Below are 23,750 nucleotides of genomic sequence, written 5' to 3'. Positions count from 1 at the left end.
CATCCTTGCTGGCTTCTTTCCAGACCATGTTAGAGAAGCAATTTGTTCAGTTCCTCACCAAAATGGGACCGAAGCTAGCTACTCTAATCCAGCCTGGGCATTCTGCAGACTCCCTCGAGGTCGAGCCTCTTCCTATGCCTCAGTCTGAGTCTACATACTCTATGCAGGGAGCAGAGTTTCTGTGAGTGTCTGGTCTGGCATCTAAGCACGTGAAGCAAGGAACAAATTCTTTGCAAGTGCCTCGGCAGGAATCCTCACACTCCATACAAGGAGCAGAGTCTTTGGGAGTGCATCGAGGTTCCTCCATCAAGTCTCTGGAGCTTCGATCCACAGCCTCCAGTCCTATCCATTCTTTGGTGGCATCGGCTGCTTCTCTCTCCGGGGCGAAGTCGTCTCGATCTTCGAGATCTGCTTCCAAGCACCGTTCTCACTGACGATCGAGACCTTTATTGAGGCATCCTTCCAGGCATAGTTCTTCTTCTAAAGAGCATCCATCTTCAACTAAGCCTCAATCTACACCAACTTCTACTAGACCACCAACTCCTTGATCGAGGTCTCCACTTCCACACCTCAAAGACTCGGCGGTTTCGATTGCCTCGTCCAAATGTCCCTATTCTTTTGATGTCTTTTTTCCAATTGAAGCTTCATCTTCGACCCAGGCTGCCTCGACGACCTTGAGTCCTTCTCGAGGCAAGGTATTACCAGATCAGCTTTCTCCTCTTTTCTTCGTCAGATGGCTGTTGACTTGGACCTTCAATTGGATGCTGGTTCCAAACACTCTAAGGAGTATCTTGAAGTCATTCATCTTCTTCAACCTCCGGCAGAGTCACTTAAGCTTCCTCTTCACAAGCTTTTGTCTCAAACTTTTACCAGATGCCTGGAGACTCCTTATGCAATTCCAGCTGTTCCAGGCAAATTAGACTCCAGATATAAAACTCTCCATTGTAAGGGATTTTAGAATTCACAGTTATCTCACCAATCCCTACTTGTGGAGTCTTCCTTGAAAAGATCCCATCCTTCCAAAGTTTATGGACGTCGCATCTATCAAAATGCCATGATGTCCTCTAAAGTCCTCAATTACAATTTCCATTTTGTCACTTATTTTGAGTTCCCCATTGTTCTTTTGCCTAAATTTCTTAGTTATTTAGATACTCAAAAGCACTTTGAATTTCAAGAAGTCATCGCTTCTCTATCACAACTCAGATTACATCTACTTCAGTCTTCTTATGATGCCTTTGAGTTGTCTGCCCGGGTGGCTGCTTATTCTGTAGCAATTTGTTGCCTTGCCTGGCTTCGTACCATTGACATGGATCCTAATCTTCAGGACTGTTTGGCTAATATTCCTTGTGCAGACAATGACCTCTTCGATGAATCTATTGAGGCAGCCATCAAGAAATTGTCTGAGCATGAAAAATCCTTTGCTTCTATTGTCAAACCTAAGCCAAAGCCAGCCCTTGCCAAGCCTGTACGCCCTTCTCCTATTTATCAGAGGCGTTTTGCTCTGAGGACGGCTCCTTACACTTGCCCTCCTCCCAAGAAACAGCAGAATCAGAAGCAGCAGAAATCTCAACCTTCTGCTGCACCTAAGGCTACACAGCCTTTTTAATTGTTTACAGCAGAGCATAACCTCCACCGTTCTGTCTCTCCCCTTTCTTCCCCCTATTGGAGGTTGTCTCCATCATAGGAAACAATCACATCCGACCTCTGGGTGTTGTCCATCATCAGGGAAGGTTACTCTCTTCATTTCACTCAGGTTCCACCAGAGCTTCCTCCAAGAGAGTATCCTTCCAGTCCATCCTAGACCGCCCTTCTTCAGGAAGCTCAAGCTCTGCTTCGTCTCCATGCCATCAATCCAGTTCCTTTGGAACAGCAGAATAGGGGTTTTTACTCTTGATACTTCCTTGTTCCGAAGAAGACGGACGATCTGCGACCCATTCTGGATCCCAGGGCTCTCAACAAATTTTTAGTCAAAGAAAAATTTTGAATGTTGTCCCTGGCATCCCTTTATCCCCTTCTAGATCAGAACGACTGGTTATGCTCTCTGGATCTCAAGGAGGCCTACACTCATATTCCCATTCATCCGGCCTCCCGTCAATATCTCAGATTTCGGGTGGGTAATCTGCATTATCAATACAGAGTGCTGCCCTTTGGCCTGGCTTCCTCTCCCAGAGTGTTCACCAAGTGCCTGGTGGTGGTAGCATCAGCTCTACGGAACCATGGTCTTCAGGTATTTCCCTACCTGGACAACTGGCTCATCAAAGATTCAACATCTCAGCGGGTTATTGTAACAATCCAACGGACTACATGGTTCCTACAAAGTTTGGGATTCGAAATCAACATTCCCAAATCCCAACTTCAGCCCTCTCAGAATCTACAATTAATCGGAGCTGTTCTGGATACTATCCAACTCAGAGCATTCCTTCCGCAACAACGTCTGGAAGCTCTCCTTCAACTCTGTCATACAGTGTCTTCCCGCTCTTCCATCTCAGCAAGACACATGATGGTATTACTAGGTCACATGGCCTCCACAGTACACGTGATTCCTTTTGCCAGACTTCACCTCAGAATTCCTCAGTGGACCCTGGAATCTCAATGGATGCAGGTTTGCGACCCACTTTCTCGACACATAACAGTCACTTCCTCATTGAAGCAGTCTCTCCATTGGTGGATGCTCTCTTCCAATCTCTCCAGAGGCTTCTTTTTTCAAACGCCCCCTATCAGGTCTCACAACAGATTCTTCGATCTATGCTTGGGGTGCTCATCTCGATGGTCTCCGTACACAAGGCCACTGGACCAGTACAGATCGTCAATGTCACATCAATCTGTTGGAACTCAGAGCGATTTTCAAGGCTCTCAACGCTTTTCAACATCTTATTCATGACCATGTAGTCCTCATTCGGATGGACAACCAAGTCGCCATGTATTATGTCAACAAACAGGGAGGGACGGGATCTTCCTCCCTTTGTCAAGAAGCTCTGAAGGTTTGGCACTGGCAATCCGCCACAACACCTTCCTCAAAGCTGTCTACATCCAAGGGGTGAAAAATTGCTTGGCGGACAACTTGAATCGTCTTCTGCAACCTCACGAATGGACACTCCATTCCTCGCCTCTTCATCACATTTTTTCACAGTGGGGAATGCCTCAGATAGATCTCTTTGCAGCTCCCCCACAACCACAAACTGCCTCAGTTCTGCTCCAGGATATATTCTCCTCATTGCCTCGAGGCAGATGCTTTTCTTCTGGAATGGACAAATCTCTTCCTGTATGCATTCCCTCCATTCTCAAGACTCTGGTCAAGTTGAAGAACGATCATGCCACCATGATTCTGATTGCTCCTCGGTGGTCGAGACAACCTTGGTACTCTCTTCTACTTCAACTCAGCAGCAGGGAGCCATACCTTCTACCAGTTTTTCTATCTCTGCTTACACAGAGTCAGGGATCTCTGCTTTATCCTAACCTGCAGTCTTCTACACCTGACAGCCTGGTACCTCTGAACATAACTCCTCTTCAGTTTTCTCAACCTGTCAGAGACATTTTAGAGGCTTCTAGGAAGCCTACCACTAGACAATGTTATCACCAAAAATGGACTAGATTTTCTACATGGTGTTTTTCTCATGATAAGGAGCCTCAACATTCCTCCTTATCTTCTGTTTTGGATTACCTTTTGCACTTAACTTCTGGTTTCAAATCTACATCGATCCGAGTCCATCTCAGTGCAATTGCAGCTTTCCATCAGCCTATTGAAGGGAAACCCCTCTCTGCTCATCTGGTGGTTTCCAGATTCATAAAATAACTTTTCAGTGTCAAACCTCTTCTTAAACCTCCTCCTGTCGTTTGGGACCTCAATGTTGTTCTTGCTCAACTGATGAAGCCTCCATTTGAACCAATGTCTACGGCTCATCTGAAGTATCTCACTTGCAAAGTGGTGTTTCTTATTGCCCTTACTTTTGCTCGAAGAGTCAGTGAGCTGCAAGTTTAGTTGCTGATCCACCTTTCACTGTCTTCCATCATGACAAGGTGGTCCTCCATACTTATCCTAAATTCCTCCCTAAGGTGGTATCGGAATTTCATCTCAACCAATCCATTATTCTTTGAGTGTTTTTTCCAAAGCCTGATTCTCATCCTGGAGAATCAGCTCTTCATACTCTGGACTGTAAACGTGCTTTGGCCTTCTATTTGGAACGCACCAAACCACACAGAACTGCTCCTCAACTTTTTGTTTCCCTCGATCCGAACAAGTTTGGACATCCTATCTCTAAGCGTACCATCTCCAACTGGATGGCTGCTTGTATTTCCTTCTGCTATGCCCAGGCTGGATTACAACTACAAGGTAGAGTCACAGCCCATAAAGTCAGAGCAATGGCAGCTTCAGTAGCTTTCCTCAGATCTACACCTATTGAGGAAATTTGCAAGGCTGCTATTTGGTCCTTGGTTCATACTTTCACTTCTCACTATTGTCTGGATGTTTTCTCCAGACGGGATGGCCATTTTGGCCAGAGAGTATTACAAAACATATTCTCCTAAATTGCCAACACTCCCATCATCCCATTCTGGTTAGCTTGGAGGTCACCCATATGTGAGAATAGGCTGCCTGCTTGTCCTGGGATAAAGCACAGTTACTTACCGTAACAGTTATTATCCAGGGACAGCAGGCAACTATTCTCACAACCCACCCACCTCCCCTGGTTGATTCTCTGTTAGCTATCTGAGCTGAGGGGACGCGCCCTGTGCTGGGTGGGAAGGTACTCGCGCATGCGCGGTACGGCTGACTCGAAACTTCTAATTTCTTCAAGTAAGTCTGCTTGCGAGGCTTCCGCATCGAGGATCCGTCGGTGACGTCACCCATATGTGAGAATAGCTGCCTGCTGTCCCTGGATAACACCTGTTATGGGAAGTAACTGTGTTTTTCAGGAGGCACACAGTTTGTGATATACTGCTCTATGAGGAAAAGGGCCATCATGGTTTAGAAAAAGATACCAAGTAACAATTTTTCAATAATCCAGACAAACTTACCACATCACCTGCACTGGAAAACTCATTATTGACAAGACTTTCCAAAGCCATCCATCGAACTGGCCTGTTTTCATTGTCGCCAAGGCAATGGTAATCCATGGGGAATAAATCCCTAGAGAGGGCATTGTCTGTTATCTTCACCTGAAGTGTGTCATCAATCCTAGAGGTAAAGACAAGATGTCAGATATGGTTAGTGAAAATATTAATTTGGAAATTATCACATAGGCCAAAAAAAGTTACCTTATACAACTGAACAAATATCATTACCCCACTCTCTTTAAAGTCATATATGTTCAGTACGTTAATGAAAATGACATAGAAACAGAATATGGGAGCAGATCAGAACAGCAGGGCCCATTTAATTTGCTTATTTGTTTCTTTTTTTGTAAGCTGCAATGACAGTTTGTTATTTTTTCCCTTCACTTCTACATAATTAACATTTTGTATTGCAAAACTGTGTGCCGCGGCACAGGGCAAGGAGGAGAGGCCCCAGCGCTGGCTGACTGCCTACAGGACATGCTTCTTGCAGCAAGAGGCAGTCAGCTGGTGCATATTCTTTTCTCGCATCCCCCCCAACTGGTGTAGGAATAGCAAGCTCAGGGTCCCATCTGGAGGGCCTCCATGCATGCGCGAACGTTCAAAACCCCGAGCTGCTCTCTGTAACCCCGGGCAAGTCATTTAATCCTCCACTGCCCCAGGTACATTAAATTTTGAGCCCACAGGGACAATAGGGAAAATGCTTGAAGTACCTGTAAAAGATATGTAAACCACTGAGAACTCTGTAAGATTCAGCAGTATATCAAATTTGAATTAACATAAACATGATGTCACACATGCGCATGACATCATCGTGTCGATGTCCATGCCCTCCAGATGTGGCCCCGAGTTTAGTGTGCCATGGCTTCAAAAAGTTTGCAAGATACTGGTATATATCTAGGCCAGTGGTCTCCAGCACATAGACTATGGGACATATGTGGCTCCAGCATTCTTCCATTGTGGTCATAAACACTAACCCCCCATTCTCAGCTCAAACCGCCACCTAAGCCCTTTGAACCTGCCTTAAGTACTGCTGTACCAAATGCATGCAACCTCTTCTGCAGCTTGAAGTCTCTCTCAGCAGTATTATATCCCACCCCACCCCCTCTGACAGAACATCCTGTTTCTAGACAGAACTGCAGAGAGGGCTTGGGCGGCATGGAAAAGCAGCATGCCTTCAGTGCAACAGAACTTAAGGAAGGTTCAGAGGGCTGAGACGGGTGGGTAGAAGAGGGGGGCACAGAATGCCAGAGGAAAGAGAAAGATGGTAAGAAATAGTATAGAGGAGGGGAAGGGGGAGACAAAAAGGAGATGGTGGCCATGGAGGGGAGAAGGGGAGGTGATCACACCTATGAATGGAGGAGAAGAGATGGAAATTAGATGGCTTAAAGAAGAAGGAAGAAAAATTGAAGTTGAATGTAAAAGATGGATATAGGGCAGAAAGAGAAGGAAGAACAAGAATGATTAGAAAGGTGAAATGACCATATAATAGAAGTAAGAATAATGATTTTATTTTTTATTTTAAAAATTAAATGCATAAGCCTGAAATCTTTTGGTGGTCCTCTGAGCTTTCTCATAATCACTTTGTAGACCTTTATGTGAAAAAGGTTGGGGGATCCCTGTTCTAGGTCTTCCCAGTGGCGTACCAAGGGGGGGGGGGGTGGGGGGCGGTCCTCCCCGGGTGCCAAGCCCTGAGGGGGTGCTCCCGGTCCAGTCCGGTTCCCCCCCCCTCTGCGCCATGTGTCGCGTCTGGAAACAGCCTGCAGCCAGATCGCGATGCCAGCGATCTTTGCCTGCTTCGGCTGTTTCCTCCGCCACAGTCCCGCCCCTCCTCTGACATCAGAGGAGGGGCAGGACCGCGGCGGAGGAAACAGCCCAAGCAAGCAAAGATCGCTGGTATCGCGCGATCTTGCTGTAGGCTGTTTCCCCAGAGAAATGAAGCGGGGAGGCTGGGAGAATGAGCAGTGCTTCGTGGTGGTGGGGCCGAGCGGTCCTTCGAGGTAGTGGGGGGGGGGGGCAGCAGGCATTCAGGGTGGGGCGGGCAGGCAGACCTTGTGTGTGTGGGGGGCAGACAGGCCTTCAAGGGGGAAAGGCAGGCCTTCGGGGGGGGGGAGAGGCCTTCAAGGGGGGGACAGGCAGGCAGGCCTTCAAGGGGGGAACGGCCTTCGAGGGGGGTGTAGGTCTTCGGGGGGGTGCAGGCCTTCAAGGGGGGCCAGGCCTTCAGGGGGGGGCAGGCCTTCAGGGGGGGGCAGGCCTTCGAGGGGGGTGTAGGCCTTTGAGGGGGCTGCAGGCCTTCAGGGGGGAAAAACCTTCAGGGGGGCAGGCCTTCATTGGGATCAGGCAGGCAGACCTTCAAAGGGGGGCAGGCCTTCAGGGGGGGCAGGTCTTCGAGGGGGTGTAGGCCTTTGGGGGGGTGCAGGCCTTCAGGGGGAGGGGGAAAGGCCTTCAGGGGGGGCAGGCCTTCAAGGGGAACAGGCAGGCAGGCCTTCAAGGGGGGTGCAGGCCTTCGGAGGGGTGCAGGCCTTCAAGGGGGGGGACAGGCCTTCAGGGGGGCAGGCCTTCAAGGGGGGACAGGCCTTCAGAGGGGGTGCAGGCCTTCGGGGGGGGGTGCAGGCCTTCAAGGGGGGGACAGGCCTTCAGGGGTGGGATGCAGACCTTTAAGGGGGGGACAGGCCTTCAGGGGAGGGGGGGCTCTGGTGTAGAAGTACATGGAGGGAAGGGGTTCAAAGAGACGTGCATATGCCGGACTTTGGGTGGGAAGAAATAATGGGTCTGAAAATAGAGGAGAGAGAGAGAGGTGATGGACATGGGTTTTAGGGAGGGAAGGAACAGAAAGGGAGAGAAGTTGGACACAAGGGATGGTATGGAGGGGGGCGGTAGAGATACTGATTAGGAGGGTAGTTGGGAAAAGAAAGGGAGAGATGGTGGACCCTGGGGTGGTGGGGAAGGAGGGAGAGCTGCTGGATGAAAGGGTAGTTAAGAAAAGGTGGATCTGTGGAGGGAGACAAAAAAAGGAAAGATGCCAGACATCTGGGGGAGGGAAGGGAAACGGAAGGGGAGGACAGAGATGGCAGATGGATGGTTAGCACGGAGAAAGAAGAAAGAATGAGACCCTGGCAAGCAAGTTATCAGAAGACAACCAGAGCCTTGGACCAACAAGATCTGAAAAATAACCAGACAACAAAAAGGTAGAAAAACTAATTTTATTTTCTGTTTTGTGATTACAATATGTCAGATTTGAAATGTGTATCCTGCCAGAGCTGGTGTTAGACCGCAAACGTGAGCTAGGATTTAACAGAGAGGAAAAGACCTTTTTGTTTCTTTATTTTATTTACACCACAGTGCCAGTGTGGTTAGGAGAAACCAAAGGGGGGTGAAAAAGCTATAAAATAAATCCACCAGGATGTTTGAAAAAAACACCCAATTGGGCAGGAAAATCGAATCGATAAACCAATTCAATAGGCTGAATCGAATCAAAAATTTTTTTCCTGAATCTGGAAGCACTAGTTTGCGCTACTGTCTTAGACTTTAGGACCTGGGATTGGGGAGAGATGACATCCTCAGTACTTTATAATGCAAGTGAAATGAGGATTTGGTCAGATTTTTGAAGGGTCTGCACTCTGCAGAAGAAAAATATTGTATAGGCCGGGGACATGAGACAGCAGGAAACAGGAATTTTTCTTCCTTCTATTTTTGTGAATGGCAAGGCTGAGGATGTCAGAGAGTTCAGGTAAAATATGTGCTTTATAAGAAAATATAATAATGTGTTTTATAAAGTTTATAACATTGCTGGCCTACCCGGTGAGGTGTTCCTAGTGGTGGTGGTGGCTGCGTGTCAATGTGTTGAGAGGAAGAGGTGATCTGGGAAATTCTGCTGAGCAAACTCCGGGCCCATTTCCACCCCCCCCCCCCCCAGTTAATCCACTCTACTCAACTGGTTCACACACTGAGTGGGTCTTTGGGTGTTGTTCCTGGGTAGTTGTTTTGGGATCTCTTCCAGTGGTTTGTCAGTATCTCCTTCTGGTCCAAGGAAGGAAACTTTGTTAACCTTAGCACTGACCTACAGAATATGTTTGTAACAGCGCTGCTTGTGTGGCATTAGTCTATGTAGTGATCAAAAGAAAAAACCAGACCTTTGCACATTTTTGCATTATATGGTGGGTGTATGAGGAGATTCACATTTCCTGCACAGCTAAGTCCGTGTGAAGTTACCTTGTGCTGTATTTGACATCTAGCAAAGTCTCTGTTTGGAAGGAAAGATCTCAGCTTAAAAATGAAGTGGCCAGAAGTTATGGTAGATAGCGTAGCTGGTTTTAAGAAAGGTTTGGATAAATTCCTGGAGGAAAAGTCCATAGTCTGTTATTAAGACATGGGGGAAACATCTGCTTGCCCTGGATCGGTAGCATGGAATGTTGCTACTCTTTGGGTTTTGACCAGGTACTAGTGACCTGGATTGGCTTCCATGAGAATGGGTTACTGGGCAAGATGGACCATTGGTCTGACCCAGTTAGGCTATTTTTATGTTATGTTCTCATCTGTAGGGGCCTTTGTTTTCACTTCTTATTTTAATGTATTTTTTTTCTGAGAACTTATCAGTGTTTTTTATAATGGGAACAAAAATGGAAGAGAATTAATGTGTGTGGAATGGGGGGGTAACTAATTTCTTCAGCTAAATAATTCAATCCACCTCAACCAGACATAGGAGAACTCACGCACCATTCACACACCCTCCAACCAAAAACGTCAAAATAAAAAAACAGTTTGACAATCTCCTAGCCATTCAAGCTGCAACACTCGACCCCCAACTCTACAAACTATTGACCTCGACCACAAACTACAAAACCTTAAAAAAAGAAATAAAAACCCTTCTATTCAAAAACACATAAAACCAAACTAACACAATCAGAACTGTCCCAAGCATCACCTGCAACTACTCTATATGTACTTCTGATGTCATGACAATTCAGACATAATTTATGTTATGTTATGATATGTTTGGAATAATGGTTACATATATGAGGTTCAATAAAAGAAAATTTTCACTGCCTGTTTCTATTATGACCATTTATTCAGTTTCATGGTTATTACAAAAAATATTTTTTTACATGGGGAGGTGTCAAAAAATTATGGGCCCTGGCCCAGGTTGAGCCTTATCAGACTTCGGTGTCCGCTTTATATCGGGCTTTGCTTCAGTTTGAGGCCCCTAGGAACTGTCTCAGGATTCGGGACGGCTGGGCCTCGGAACTTCATCTGGACCTAGCCTCTTGGGAGGTCTCCCGGAGTCTGGCGGGCTTGCCGCGTTTAGTCCGAGGAGCCGTTCTGCAGGAATGTTATGCTCGTATTTTGTATAGAGGATATATTACCCAAGCTCAACTGTTTAAATTTGGTGTTGTTGACTCTCCCCTGTGTCTCAAATGTGGTCAGGATCCGAGCACGTTTGTGTATGCTTTGTGGACTTGTTGGTGTATTCAGGCTTTTTGGGCTGAGGTAGTCTCTTATTTGAGCTCCCTTTTGGGGACGTCGGTAGCGGGCACGGTTGAGCAGCTGGTGCTGGATTTACCGAGAGCTTTTTGATCTTTAACTCTGGCAGCTCGTTGGCTGTGTCGTAAGGTGTGTCTCCTGGCCCGGCGCTGTATTATGCAGCAGTGGACCTCCCCGACTCCTCCGTCTTTTTGGCACTGGAGAGCTCTTCTTCATGAGTTGGTTCTTCAGGAGGCCCGGGAGGTAGGAGGTTCTTTTAAGCGACGTCGGAGCTTCTTGTTGATCTGGGATCCTTATTTCAATTCTTTATCTCCTAGGGGACGTGGCCTTCTTCTGAACACCTTGACTTGAAGCGGCTTCCTCTTGGCTAGTTCTGGATCTCGACGTCTCTCTGCTCTGTGGTAGGTGGGGGGGTTTGGAGAGGTTTTTTTATTTTATTTTATTTTTTTGAGGGGGAGGGGGATGCTTAGCTTGGTTTGCTGTCCCAGGGTCATCAGAGTCCAGACCCTGGGGGGGAATTAGGTTTGTGCCTTTCTTTTTTCTGCCTGGCGTTCCACTTCCTTTGGGGTGGGGGGTCGGGGGGGTGCTGGTGGGGGTGGGTTGGGGGAGGTGGGATTTTTGGGGGGATGGGTGTTTTCTGGGCAGTTATATTTGACATATTAATGTATGGTTATCTTTGTTTATACAGGTAGGACTAGAAGCAGCAAGACTTCAATCAAAACAAGCAGTTCAGTCACCGAGAGCACCCAGGGGATGGCTATGGTCCGAGTACAGATGGAAGGAGAACCAGGACGGAGGGCAGAGGTCTCTGTACAGACCGAGGCCATCCCCTCAAAGATGTCTACAGTCTCAACGCAGACAGAAGTAATGGTTCAACCGGACGAAAGCCTTTTGATGGAGCTAAAGAGCCTGAGAGAGGAGGTTCAGCGCTTAAGGAGCATCCGAGACGACGAGACCTTCATCGATGGAGTCATCCAGGAGCTGTCTCAGATCGCTGAACAGGAACCTGACAAGACCACCCTGGGAACACCCATAGCATCCAAAACGGCCACCTTGAGACAAACTACCGGAATGCAGGAAGTGGTTGGAGACGCTGACTCTTGGCAGTTGGTGACTTCCTCCATAAGAAAATGCAGAGGATCTAACTCTGTCTCTTTTTCCCCCATACAGGACAGCTCAACATCGACACCTCATATCGCCCTGAGGAACAGATATCAGCTGCTACAGGAAGGTCCGGAGAAAGAGCTACAAGTAGTTGTTCAGCAGACGGTTCCAACTCCGGAATCAACAGTACAGCCCACCCCTAAGAAGCGCAGAGTGGTGGTCATCGGAGATTCGCTGCTGAGGGGCACCGAGGGACCAATCTGCAGACCAGACCTACAATCAAGAGAGGTCTGCTGTTTGCCAGGGGCCAGGATCCGGGATGTCACTGCTTGCATTGACAGACTCATCAAGCCCCGAGACCACTTCCCCATGGTTCTAATCCACGTCGGAACCAACGACACCGCAAGGAGCAGCCCGGACAGCATACCTGAAGACTTCAGGGCCCTGGGGGAGAAGCTGAGGAGGATGGATGCGCAGGTAGTCTTCTCCTCGATTCTCCCAGTGAGGGGCAAGGGCAGAGCCAGAGAGGATCGAATACAAAGGGCGAACGACTGGCTGCGAGGATGGTGCAAGGAGATGAACTTCGGGTTTCTGCACCATGGAGAAGCATTGCAAGGACTACAGGGACACGAAGGGCTACACCTAACCAGAAGAGGGAAGAATGTCCTTGGACACCGCCTAGCCCGCCTACTCCACAGGGCTTTAAACTAGGTAAGTCGGGGGAGGGTACAGGCACAAACAACATACCAGGCGAACTAAAATGCCAATACATTTATGAGGCTGAGGAAAGTAGACACCGAAATTCTGGGTCAGGGGTAAGTGCACACACTTTTGAGTCGGGAGTAGGGTCACATCATATTTATGGGTCACATTGTAATTCCGGGTCTAGGGGGAGTACACACTGTAGTTCTGGGTATATGGGGAGTACACATTGTGGTTCTGAGCCTCAGGAAAGCACAAATAACACAAACAATGCTAAAGGTGTTCAAATAGCTCAAACAGGAATATCCCCACTGAGACATAACAAAAATATAACATGGAGGGCTATGTACGTCAACGCACACAGTTTAGGAAACAAGATCCTGGAATTGGAAACAGAAATAAGGAATGCCGACCTGGATGTGGTGGCGATATCCGAAACCTGGCTCACAGACTCCCACGGGTGGGACATGGTCATACCAGGTTACAACTTGCTTCGCCGGGACAGAGAGGGTAGGAAGGGAGGGGGTGTAGCATTATATACTAAAGATGACATTAAGGTCACGAGAATCTCAGATGTCCAGTATACTGGGGAATCCCTTTGGGTTAATTTGGCCAGAGGGAAGGACAAATGCTTGTATCTTGGCGTAATTTACAGACCCCCAAGACAACAGGATGACCTGGATATGGAAATAATCGAAGATATAGAAAATATCACCTTGCGTGGGGACACAGTATTGCTAGGTGACTTCAACATGCCTGATGTGGATTGGGTTACACTTACCTCTGCTTCCGGCAGCAGCAGGAGGCTATTAAACTCTATGAAAGGAGCAAGCCTCAGGCAACTGGTGTTGGAACCGACAAGGGATCAGGCAATACTGGACCTGATACTTACCAATGGAGAAAGTGTCACAGAGGTCTCGGTGGGCGACACATTGGCCTCCAGTGACCACAACATGGTATGTTCAATATCAGGAAAGGTTTCACTAAATCTACTACACTAACCAAAGTCCTCAAATTCAAGGACACAAATTTCAAAGAAATGGGAGACTTCGTTCACCAGGCGCTACAATGCCAAGAAGAAACCGATAACGTGGAAGACATGTGGTCGACTTTGAAAGCAACTATACAAGAAGCAACAAACCGCTATGTAAAATCAGTAAGTAAACGGCGAAGGAACAATAAGCCACAGTGGTTTACTGCGGAGATCTCAGACCTGATCAAGGAGAAAAAAGCATTCATCTCTTACAAACAATCAGGGAAGCAGGACTCTAGAGCAGACTACCTGGCCAAATCAAAAGCCGTCAAAACAGCAGTCAGGGAGGCTAAATTCCTCATGGAGGAGTCTCTAGCAAAGAACATCCAGAAGGGAGATAAATCCTTCTTCAGGTATATCAGTGATAGAAGAAAAAACTCAGGCGGGATTGTACGTCTTAGGAAACCAGACGGAGACTATGTGGAAAAGGATTTGGAAAAAAGCCCAACTATTAAATGAATACTTCTGCTCAGTCTTCACCCGAGAAGCGCCAGGGCTCGGCCCTCAGCTACAGACAAGGGTTGGCTCAGTTGACCCGTTTAGTAACTTTGAGTTTACGCCCAGCAGTGTCTACGGTGAGCTGTCAAAGCTCAAGGTTAACAAAGCAATGGGGCCAGACAACCTGCACCCCAGGGTGCTTAGGGAGCTGAGTGATGTCTTGGCGGAGCCACTGTCCGCGCTCTTCAACCTCTCCCTTAGTACAGGCAGCGTCCCGTTGGACTGGAGGACGGCTAACGTCTTTCCACTCCACAAGAAAGGCTCAAAGATGGAGACAGCAAACTACAGACCAGTGAGTCTAACATCGATAGTGAGCAAACTAATGGAAACTCTAATCAAACACCAATTAGATAAGATCCTGGATGAAGAGAATCTACGGGATCCCCGACAACATGGATTTACTAAGGGGAGATCCTGCCAATCCAACCTGTTCAGCTTCTTTGACTGGGTAACAGGGAAGCTGGATATTGGGGAGTCCCTGGACATCGTGTACCTGGACTTTAGCAAAGCATTCGATAGCGTACCACACCGCAGGTTACTGAGCAAGATGAGTTCTATAGGATTAGGTAACACATTGACGAAATGGGTTGGGAGCTGGCTTGGAGGTAGGCTCCAAAGGGTGGTGGTGAACGGCACCCCCTCCGAAATGACGGAGGTGATTAGTGGAGTACCACAGGGCTCAGTCTTGGGCCCAATCCTATTCAACATCTTTATAAGAGACTTGGCAGAAGGGCTTCGAGGTAAAATAACATTATTCGCCGATGACGCCAAACTGAGTAATGTAGTGGGCAAATGCACAACAGACAAAGATTCAGTGCCCGACAACATGATGCACGACCTACTCCTACTGGAGCGATGGTCTAGGACATGGCAACTCAACTTCAATGCCAAAAAATGCAAAGTTATGCACCTGGGTAGCCAGAATCCATGCAAGTCTTATACCCTTAATGGCGAGATCCTAGCAAAAACGGTAGCAGAACGAGACTTGGGGGTAATCGTCAGTGAGGACATGAAGTCTGCCAATCAAGTGGAGCAGGCTTCGTCCAAGGCAAGACAAATCATGGGCTGCATACGAAGAGGTTTCGTCAGTCGTAAGGCGGAAGTCATTATGCCATTGTATAGATCCATGGTGAGGCCCCACCTGGAATACTGTGTGCAATTCTGGAGGCAGCATTATCGCAAGGATGTGCTGAGACTGGAGTCGGTGCAAAGAATGGCCACCCGGATGGTCTCGGGACTCAAGGATCTACCATATGAAAAACGGCTTGACAAATTACAGCTATACTCGCTCGAGGAGCGCAGAGAGAGGGGGGACATGATCGAGACGTTCAAGTATCTTACGGGCCGCATCGAGGCGGAGGAAGATATCTTCTTTTTCAAGGGTCCCACGACAACAAGAGGGCATCTGTTGAAAATCAGGGGCGGGAAACTACGAGGTGACACCAGGAAATTCTTTTTCACTGAAAGAGTGGTTGATCGCTGGAATAGTCTTCCACTACAGGTGATTGAGGCCAGCAGCGTGCCTGATTTTAAGGCCAAATGGGATCGGCACATGGGATCTCTTCACAGGGCAAAGGTAGGGGAGGGACATTAAGGTGGGCAGACTAGATGGGCCGTGGGCCCTTATTTGCCGTCTATTTCTATATTTCAACCACTGCTTCTTCTTTATGTGCTGACAGTTGTTGTTGCTGTGTTCATTTTTGCAAGTCTTTCATGTCAATAAAAAATTGTTACAACCTAAAATTATGGGCCCCGGGTGCCACATACCCTAGGTACGCCACTGGGTCTTCCTGAACTCGCTCATTACTCTAATCTTCATCACATTTTCTAGGATGTTGTTCCATGCATTCACTACAATTAATGTGAGAAAATATATTTAATGTTACACCTGAATCTATGCCCTTTGAGCATATTTTTCCAGAATCTTTTTTCCAATGAAAAATTTGCTTTGGAGATGACTCTTTCATGTTGCATAGGAAAGACTATCTGCCCTCTTCAAGTGTTATAAAGTGATTGAGCGTGTGGCTTGGATCAAATATTAAATTGTTAAGAAATATTTTATTGCAAAGAGACAGCATGCAAGACCCTATTACTTCACAGACCTTAGTCTAGCAGAAATACAGTCTCTATATTCTCCTTTCTGGTTCTCCTCATATCATACTTGACTCTTTTTAGGGCTGGCTCCAAGCTTAGCCCAACACATGCCCAGATGCACAAAGCTCTGACACCACAGTAAAAAAAAAAAAAAAAATACCATGGAGGGAGTGATTTTTCATTTACTAGCGATGCTCAGCACAATAGCATACAAATTATATGCATGCTATTTGTGTAGATGATTGCCGATAAAAACGTGGAGGAACTGTGCCTGGTGCTTACTCAGAAGAGCAACTGATAGGCAAAGCTCCTCCCTCCTGTCAAGCTTCTCTCTCTGCCCCGATCAACTGAGTGTCAGGACTCCCCGAAGCCACTGGTGGCTTTGGGGCTTTCCCTGTTGCTCAGCTGTTCAAGATCTTAGGTGCCTGAGCCAATCAGGGCCTTAGGCCCTCCCAATGCATCCCAGAATGCACCAGTAAGTTCTGCCATTTAGGCGGGCCTACCAGCAGGAGGAAGTGGGCATCCCTCCTGCAGATCTTGAAAAAACAGTACAGGGATATGGAAGGGGGGCGGCATCAGGGGGACTCAGAGGGAGGGGTGATCGGTGGGGAGGGAGGGATTTGTATTTTTTTATGGCTGTCGGGGCCTTTACCAGCAGGGTGGGCTGTCATAGCCTTACTTTCCTGTCAGTGCCTGAGCCAATCAGCGTTCAGGCACTGACAGAAAAGTAAGACTATAATAGCTCAGACCCTATTGGAATAGATTGCATGGGAAACAATGTGTTCCCCCACTGTGCATTACATGGAATGCTCATTAGAATACTAATGAGCTCCTTGTAATGTATTAGCATAGGATTCTAGGTAGCAGCCACAGAGAACCCTTTTGTGCATCAGCAGAAGAGTTTCCTTCCAAATAAGAGTTGTTAAAACCAGTCTTACTTTGCAAGGAAACTTTTTGTGCATCAGGACCACAATGTCTTTAAACATCTTTTTGGTCGGAGTCACGTGATTTGCTGAGCGAGGCAGGAAATGTTTCTGCTAAGCTCCTGGGCCCTAACCCTTATCAGAACCCATCTAAGTATCCAAACAACAATCCTGCACCTTTAATACTAATGTAGAGTATGGACAACTTTGTCCTGTGCTCCCCATTGGATATGAGTGGAATATCTGCGTGTAAAGATAAAGAAAAAGACAAAGCTCAAACGCCGGATCCATAAATTGCGGCCGCGGTGGATGATTCTGCTCTGCTGCTTGTCTCCAAACACATCACTGCAATCACTACTCCTGTGGTGCAGGCATTGGATTCCCGATTTGCCTAACTTTCTGGACAAATATCGAACCTTGAGCAGCTGCTGACTGAAACAACACAGTGAACGGGAGAACTGGAGGCTTGCATGGCAGCAGTTGAGGCCAAGGCGGGCTTGAAGTCGACTGAATTAATTACCTTGCGGGAGCAACTTTGCCTCCATGCTGACAAAGTCGAGGACCTTGAAAATCGTTCCCACAGGGACAACCTGCACTTTATTGGCCTGCCTTAATCTATATCTAGTATGCAGTTATTACCAACCTTAGAACAGTGGCTGCGGGCGGAGATGCCTTTACTAGCAGCTACTGGATTGGTGAGTCTTGAACGAGTACATTGCTTGGGCAGAAGATTGGTTGACCAACAATGCCAGTGTGCGGTTATTGCAAAAATCCATAACTATGCCCATAAAGCTGCGTTGCTAAAGCTATACAAGGCCACAAAAGACTCACTCTGTTTTGAGGGCACTCCAGCGCACATTTTCCAAGACTACTCGGCAGCCTTGCCGGAGAAGCAGCGATGGTTTACTCCAATCTGTATAGAACTTTTCAATCATAAGCAGCATTTCATGTTGCTCTATCCAGCTATTCTCAAGGTTTTTACCTCAACTAGATGGCGGTTTATAGACTCTTTGGAGGAGGGAAAACCTATCTTGTTACTTTGTTGCGGGAGTCACCATGACTGCAACATGGACGCTTTCTTCCAGTGTATCTGCTGCCTGCACAAACTCAGTGCTTCTTGTATGTGCAGTTGAGACCTTTCTGACTTTGGCTATTTATTTCCCTGGCTAATTGCTATCTGATTAATAATAGTAATAGTAACAGTTTATATACCGCAGGACCGTAAAGTTCTATGTGGTTTACAATAGCTAAAAATGCTACAAATTAAGTAAAACTTAAAAAGATTAAGAATTAGTAACTGAAAGCCCTAAAGATCAATTATTGTGTAATAAGATTAAACAAATCAGCTACCTAAGTACATCAGGAACAGACATGTTTTTAGGTGTCTCCTAAATTCCCCATAAGTGTTAGTAAGCAAAAGCAATTGTTTCAGATCTTTACCCCATAATGCTGCCTGTAATGAAAGAGTGCGTAGAACTATGACCAGAGCAAAACTAGACCACCAACCTTTGGCGTGGCAAATCTGCAGCCTTTTTTGATGCCTCTGCCTTCCCTGTTGTTTATGGTACATTTGCTTTTGTTTCTTTGAATGGAGTGGCAGAGGAGTTTGTGGCTTCTGAGAATCAGGTGGCTCCCTCTCCAGATCCAACCTCTGCCAAATCATGCCTCTTATTCCTTCAGGGAGCTAAGTTAGCCGCACTTTACATGACATGGGGAGAGGGCAATTGTGAATCTCTTTGATTTTGATTATATATCTGACTCTCCCCTGCTGTTGCTCATTTAAATCTGTTTTTGTTTGCCTGTGCTTTGAACTAAGGGGAGGCTCAGTATTCATAAGTGCAGGGATTTCTTTTGTATCTTGACAAAACATTTTTTTTGGGGGGGAGAAGAACGATGGAGGGTCTTTACATCTCTCCGTGACTCCAGTGTTTTCAACCTTACTTGAGGTTAGAGGTGCTGGACAAGGTAGTAATATGGGGAAAATTGGTGGGAGAACTTGTAGGCATAGGACCCTCAGGTTTGGGATTGTCGTCCTTCTTTGTGTAGTTTAACTCTTGATTGGAGTGCACAGATGACTGCAATCGCCTCACTTTTTGATGGGCTGGCTTGGGGGGGGTAGGGTTCGGGGTTGGGGGATGTACATCATTTTGCATTCTGTATATTTGCTTGCTTTGTATTGCTTATATTTTCTGTACAATCGGGTTTCTTTCTGGGTATTCGGCCTCTAAGAACATAAGAATTGCCGCCGATAGGTCAGACCAGTGGTCCATCCTGCCCAGCAGTCCGCTCACATGATAGCCCCCAGGTCACCTCACTTTTTGATGGGCTGGCTCGGGGGAGGACGGGGTTCGGGGATGTATATCATTTTGCATGCTGTATATTTGCTTGCTTTGTATTAAAAGGTCACTTTGGGAAGCCACAAAACTTAGAGACTTGAAGAAAGCAACAGGAGTAGCATACGTATGCGACTCCTGAGCTCCAAGCTGGCTTCAGAAGTCTCGAAAACAGGACGTTACAGAGATATTTATACATTCTTCTGGCTATAAAATTGAATTCTAGAAAAAACTTTTCACCTGTTACTTTTCTTAACAATCATTGGTGCTAAGCTCACACTAGCAGATCATTAGCAGGTCACATATCTAAGCTCTGCAGTCTTTCTGTTACATGTCGTTTATACTGAGATAGCCATAAGAAGTTAGAATGTCCCAGCTAACACTCAAGGCAGGCAGGCTAGAACATGAGATAAGTTAGGTCTGCAGTTAAACATAATTCAGCATTTTATTAAAGAGAAAACTTAGTTCAACACTTAGGAAAACCAGTCCCAGACTCCTTCACTCCCCCCTTTCAGGCTAGTCGAATGAAGGAGGAAGGAGACGAGTCTGATAAAGTATAAGAAGGAGGAAGGTCAGGATCAGTTGTAGGGACTGGTTGATATTTGGGAAGCGCAAGGGCCATAGCAGCAGTGGAACGGTCAACAGTTCAGTGGGGCAGCTTTATGGCTATGGGGACCACACAGGGCAGGCAGCAAAGGAGCAGAGAAGACAGGGCGGCAACCAGCAAGATGGTCTTCATTGCTGAACCAGAGGGCAATCAGGAGCCGAAGGTACCAGAGAGCCAGTCTGAAATGAGGCCACGCCAGGTCTGGACAGGAACATGAGCCAGTTTGGTGATGCGATCCACAATTTCCTCAATCACTTTACCATCGTCATCAAGTTCAAGGCACCAGTTAGAGAGGTTGAATTTGCCACAGGCACCACCTTCTGTCTAGAGCTAGGCAGTTCTAATAGATAGCAGTGTACATTTTAGCATTCGCTCTGCCAATGGTACTCAAAGCTCGGGCGGTCTCATTAGTTATCAGTTCGAGTATAGCTTGTAGATGAATAATGCAGTTCAACATATAGATTGGGGTCCGATAGCCCCAAGTGTCATCCTCGGCCCATGTGGCAGGTTCATAAACAGTAATGATCCATTCTGCAGGACAGTCATCTCCCCATTCACCTATTGTAAGGGAATTATTGGAAGTAGACCACTTTTGGCGACCCCTGTTGTCGAATACAGGGGCTCCCAGGTGTTCACCATCGGCCAGCGGTAACAGGAAGAAGCTGGGACGGATCATGCCAAATACACATGTTAGCAGGCAACCAAGAATAGGCAAACAGATCACAGAGCCAATATCGACCATCAGGAGCTGACCATCATTCATAGGACGTTTCATTGAGCAGTGTCTGAAGGGCGCTGAAGACAGTGGGAAGCAACAATGGAGGTTCGTGGCACTATGAAGGCTTAGGTCATTTAGAAATACATCCAAAACCCGTTTTCATTATCAGCACTTGGGACGTATTTTGACAGTGTTTGTCCAAGTGCCAATTTAGGCCGGTTTTTGGATGTTTTTCTCTTTCAATTATGAGCCCCTTAGGGTCCAGGAGCTGTAGAGTTCTTCAAAGATTTTACTGCAATTTGCAGGTCTTTAGCTGTTAGAGGGGTGTTCAGTTTGGCCAAGTGGGTGTCTGTGAACTGAGGCAGACCAGAATCCTTTAAATCAGTGGTCCTCAACCCTGTCCTGGAGGACCACCAGGCCAATCGGGTTTTCAGGCTAGCCCTAATGAATATGCATGAGAGAGATTTGCATATAATGGAAGTGACAGGCATGCAAATCTGCTCCATGCATATTCATTATAGCTATCCAGAAAACCCGATTGGCCTGGTGGTCCTCCAGGACAGGGTTGGGGATCACTGCTTTAAATAATCTGTAAGTTGGAGGCCCCAATTAGGTTGCAGCTCAGAGTACATAGTGATAAAGAAATCATGAAAAAGAGTGGCTCTATCATGAGGTTTATGATGCAAAATGCCATTGCTATCCCACAATGATGTAAGTAATACCCTGCCATGTTTTTGCAATCCGGGCTAGAAATTTCCCGGGTTTGTTACCAAAGTGATAAAAATTATAGTTTCTATGCAAAAGTTGTTTTTTGGTATGTTCATGAATCAGGGCATTCAATGATGTCTGGGTGGCTAAGTATGTTTCAGGGGCAGTGGGGCTGCGGATATAACAAAATTTTACTTTCAGAAATTGTTTTTCTAGATGTATGATACCCTGATAATCATATATTGGATGATATCTCCCCTCAATACCATCTTAAAGATGTCCCAGAATAAAGCAGGATTGTCCTTATGCTGGTCATTATAAAGGGCATATTCCTCTTATCTTGATTACAAATAGGTTTGAAAATGTTTATCTTGGTTCAAGAAAGAAGAAAACCGCCATCTAGGTGTACCCTCATGGTCCAATGATATGTTGAATTCTTTTGAGCAGATTGCATGATCAGAGACCACGATGGGGCCAATAGTAACAGTGAGAAGATGTGAAAACAAAGACTGGGAGGTCAAGATATAGTCTATCTGAGACATCAAACCATGGGCCCTTGACATGTGAGCGTAATCCTTGACAGACAGATTTCAGAGACGCCAGGGATCCACCAGCTCCAAAGTGTCACACAGAAAAGGGAGTCCCTTGCGAGGGCTCATATTTCCATGTTGCATTGAGGTTCTATCTAACAAAGGATCTAGTACTTGGTTAAAGTCACCAACCAGTACTACTGGGTGTTGCATAGATAGGGTAAATTCGATCAATTTATGAAAGAAGGCATGTTCATACATATTAGGGACATATACCACCAATAAGTAAAATGTCAGCCCCGGTCCCTCCACCTGCAATAAGAGATATCTACCATACACATCTTTTTGAATTTGGGTAACTTTTTGAATTTGGGTAACGCCTTTGCACACCAGTATTGCTCCCCCCCCCATTTTTATTCTGAGAATTCGAAAAGTAGAAGACTTGCCCCACCCATGAGGTCCAAAGTTTTAGCTGTTCCTGATCAGTAAGCTTAGTCTCTTGCAAACAGGCTATATCCACTGTATGCTGGCCTAAGTTGAGTTAGAATCTTAGTTCGCTTTATGGGTGACATAATCCCAGAGACATTCCAAGTAACGCATTTCAATTTAGAGGAGGGCACACCGAGACAGAGTTCAGATTGTGAAAGCCAGCGCACCAATAACAAAGTTTCCCAGGTGTCCAGCCTCCACTCAGGACAATAACAATGAGAACAGAATAAGTAGAAGGAGTGCACTGGTCTTTGACCTGGGGGCCGCTGCGTGAGCAGACTGCTGGGCAGGATGGACCACTGGTTTGACCCAGCAGCGGCAATTCTTATGTTCTTAGTGGCCGAATAGCCAGAAAGAAACCCAAGTGTACAGAAAATATAAGCAATACTGAAGGAGTCTGGGACTGGTTTTCCTAAGTGTTGAACTAAGTTTTCTCTTTAATAAAATGCTGAATTATGTTTAGCTGCAGACCTAACTTATCTCATGTTCTAGCCTGCCTGCCTTGGGTGTTAGCTGGGGCATTCTAACTTCTTATGGCTATCTCAGCATAAACAACATGTAACAGAAAGACTGCAGGGCTTAGATAAGTGACCTGCTAATGACCTGCTAGTGTGAGCTTAGCACCAATGATTGTTAAGAAAAGTAATAGGTGAAAAGTTTTTTCTAGAATTCAGTTGTATAGCCAGAAGAATGTATAAATATCTCTGTAACGTCCTGTTTTCGGGACTTCTGAAGCCAGCTTGGAGCTCAGGAGTCGCATACGTATGCTAATAAACCTGTTGCTTTCTTCATGTAGCTGGAATCAGCAGATGTAGGTAGGATTATAAGGGGCAATGCAGTTGAGCAGCCCAATAGGGAAGAACGAATCTTTTGTGTAGGAAAATTTTATTCCAACCGAGATACCACGCTTATAAGAAAGATATACAAGACTAAAATTGTACGAAAGTACAGAGATTGCTTTTTGCACGGACCGTTTATCTGCATGTATGTGTGGTGATTAATAAACTTTTAATTACACTTGACCTAACAAAAGTGGAGGTTAACATGCCCATCTTTTCTGTACATTGAAATACATGGCAAATCAGAGTTTGCAGACCTAGTTCAGAGTAAGAGCCGATTTTGTTAGTGCTGAGTGACAATGTGTGTGAATGTATCTTTTAAACCTAAGGAAATTCTGAAAAGTACTACATCTGTAATTTGATCTCTTTGATCTTTAAGCAACTCTCTCCTCTGTGAAATTCTGAAGGGAGGGGGAGTAAGTCTCTACTGAGACGTATGTTGATTGTAAAAAAAAAAAAAAAAAAAAAGGTTTAAAGTTGTGTGTATGGATTATCTTTTGTGAGTACAGTAAAACCTTGGTTTGCGAGCATAATTTGTTCCAGAAGCATGCTTGTAGTCCAGGGCACTCGTGTATCAAGGTGAGTTTCCCCATAGGAAATAATGGAAACTCAGACGATTTGTTCCACAACCCAAAACTATAA

General features: G+C 46.2%; 1 protein-coding gene across 5 annotated transcripts in view; it reads right to left on the bottom strand.

Moving 5' to 3' along the window:
* Window positions 1–23,750, bottom strand: part of RYK (receptor like tyrosine kinase) — a 1,376,634-nt gene that overhangs the window by 175,487 nt on the left and 1,177,397 nt on the right. For all 5 annotated transcript variants that reach the window (XM_033957872.1, XM_033957871.1, XM_033957870.1 and 2 more), the window contains one exon: window positions 5,014–5,173. In XM_033957872.1, the coding sequence (XP_033813763.1) occupies window positions 5,014–5,173 (160 nt within the window). The remainder of the gene's footprint in view (window positions 1–5,013; window positions 5,174–23,750) is intronic.

This window comes from Geotrypetes seraphini, chromosome 9, assembly GCF_902459505.1.
Source record: "Geotrypetes seraphini chromosome 9, aGeoSer1.1, whole genome shotgun sequence".
NCBI classification, from domain to species: domain Eukaryota; kingdom Metazoa; phylum Chordata; class Amphibia; order Gymnophiona; family Dermophiidae; genus Geotrypetes; species Geotrypetes seraphini.
This window is presented reverse-complemented; position numbering and strand designations above follow the sequence as displayed.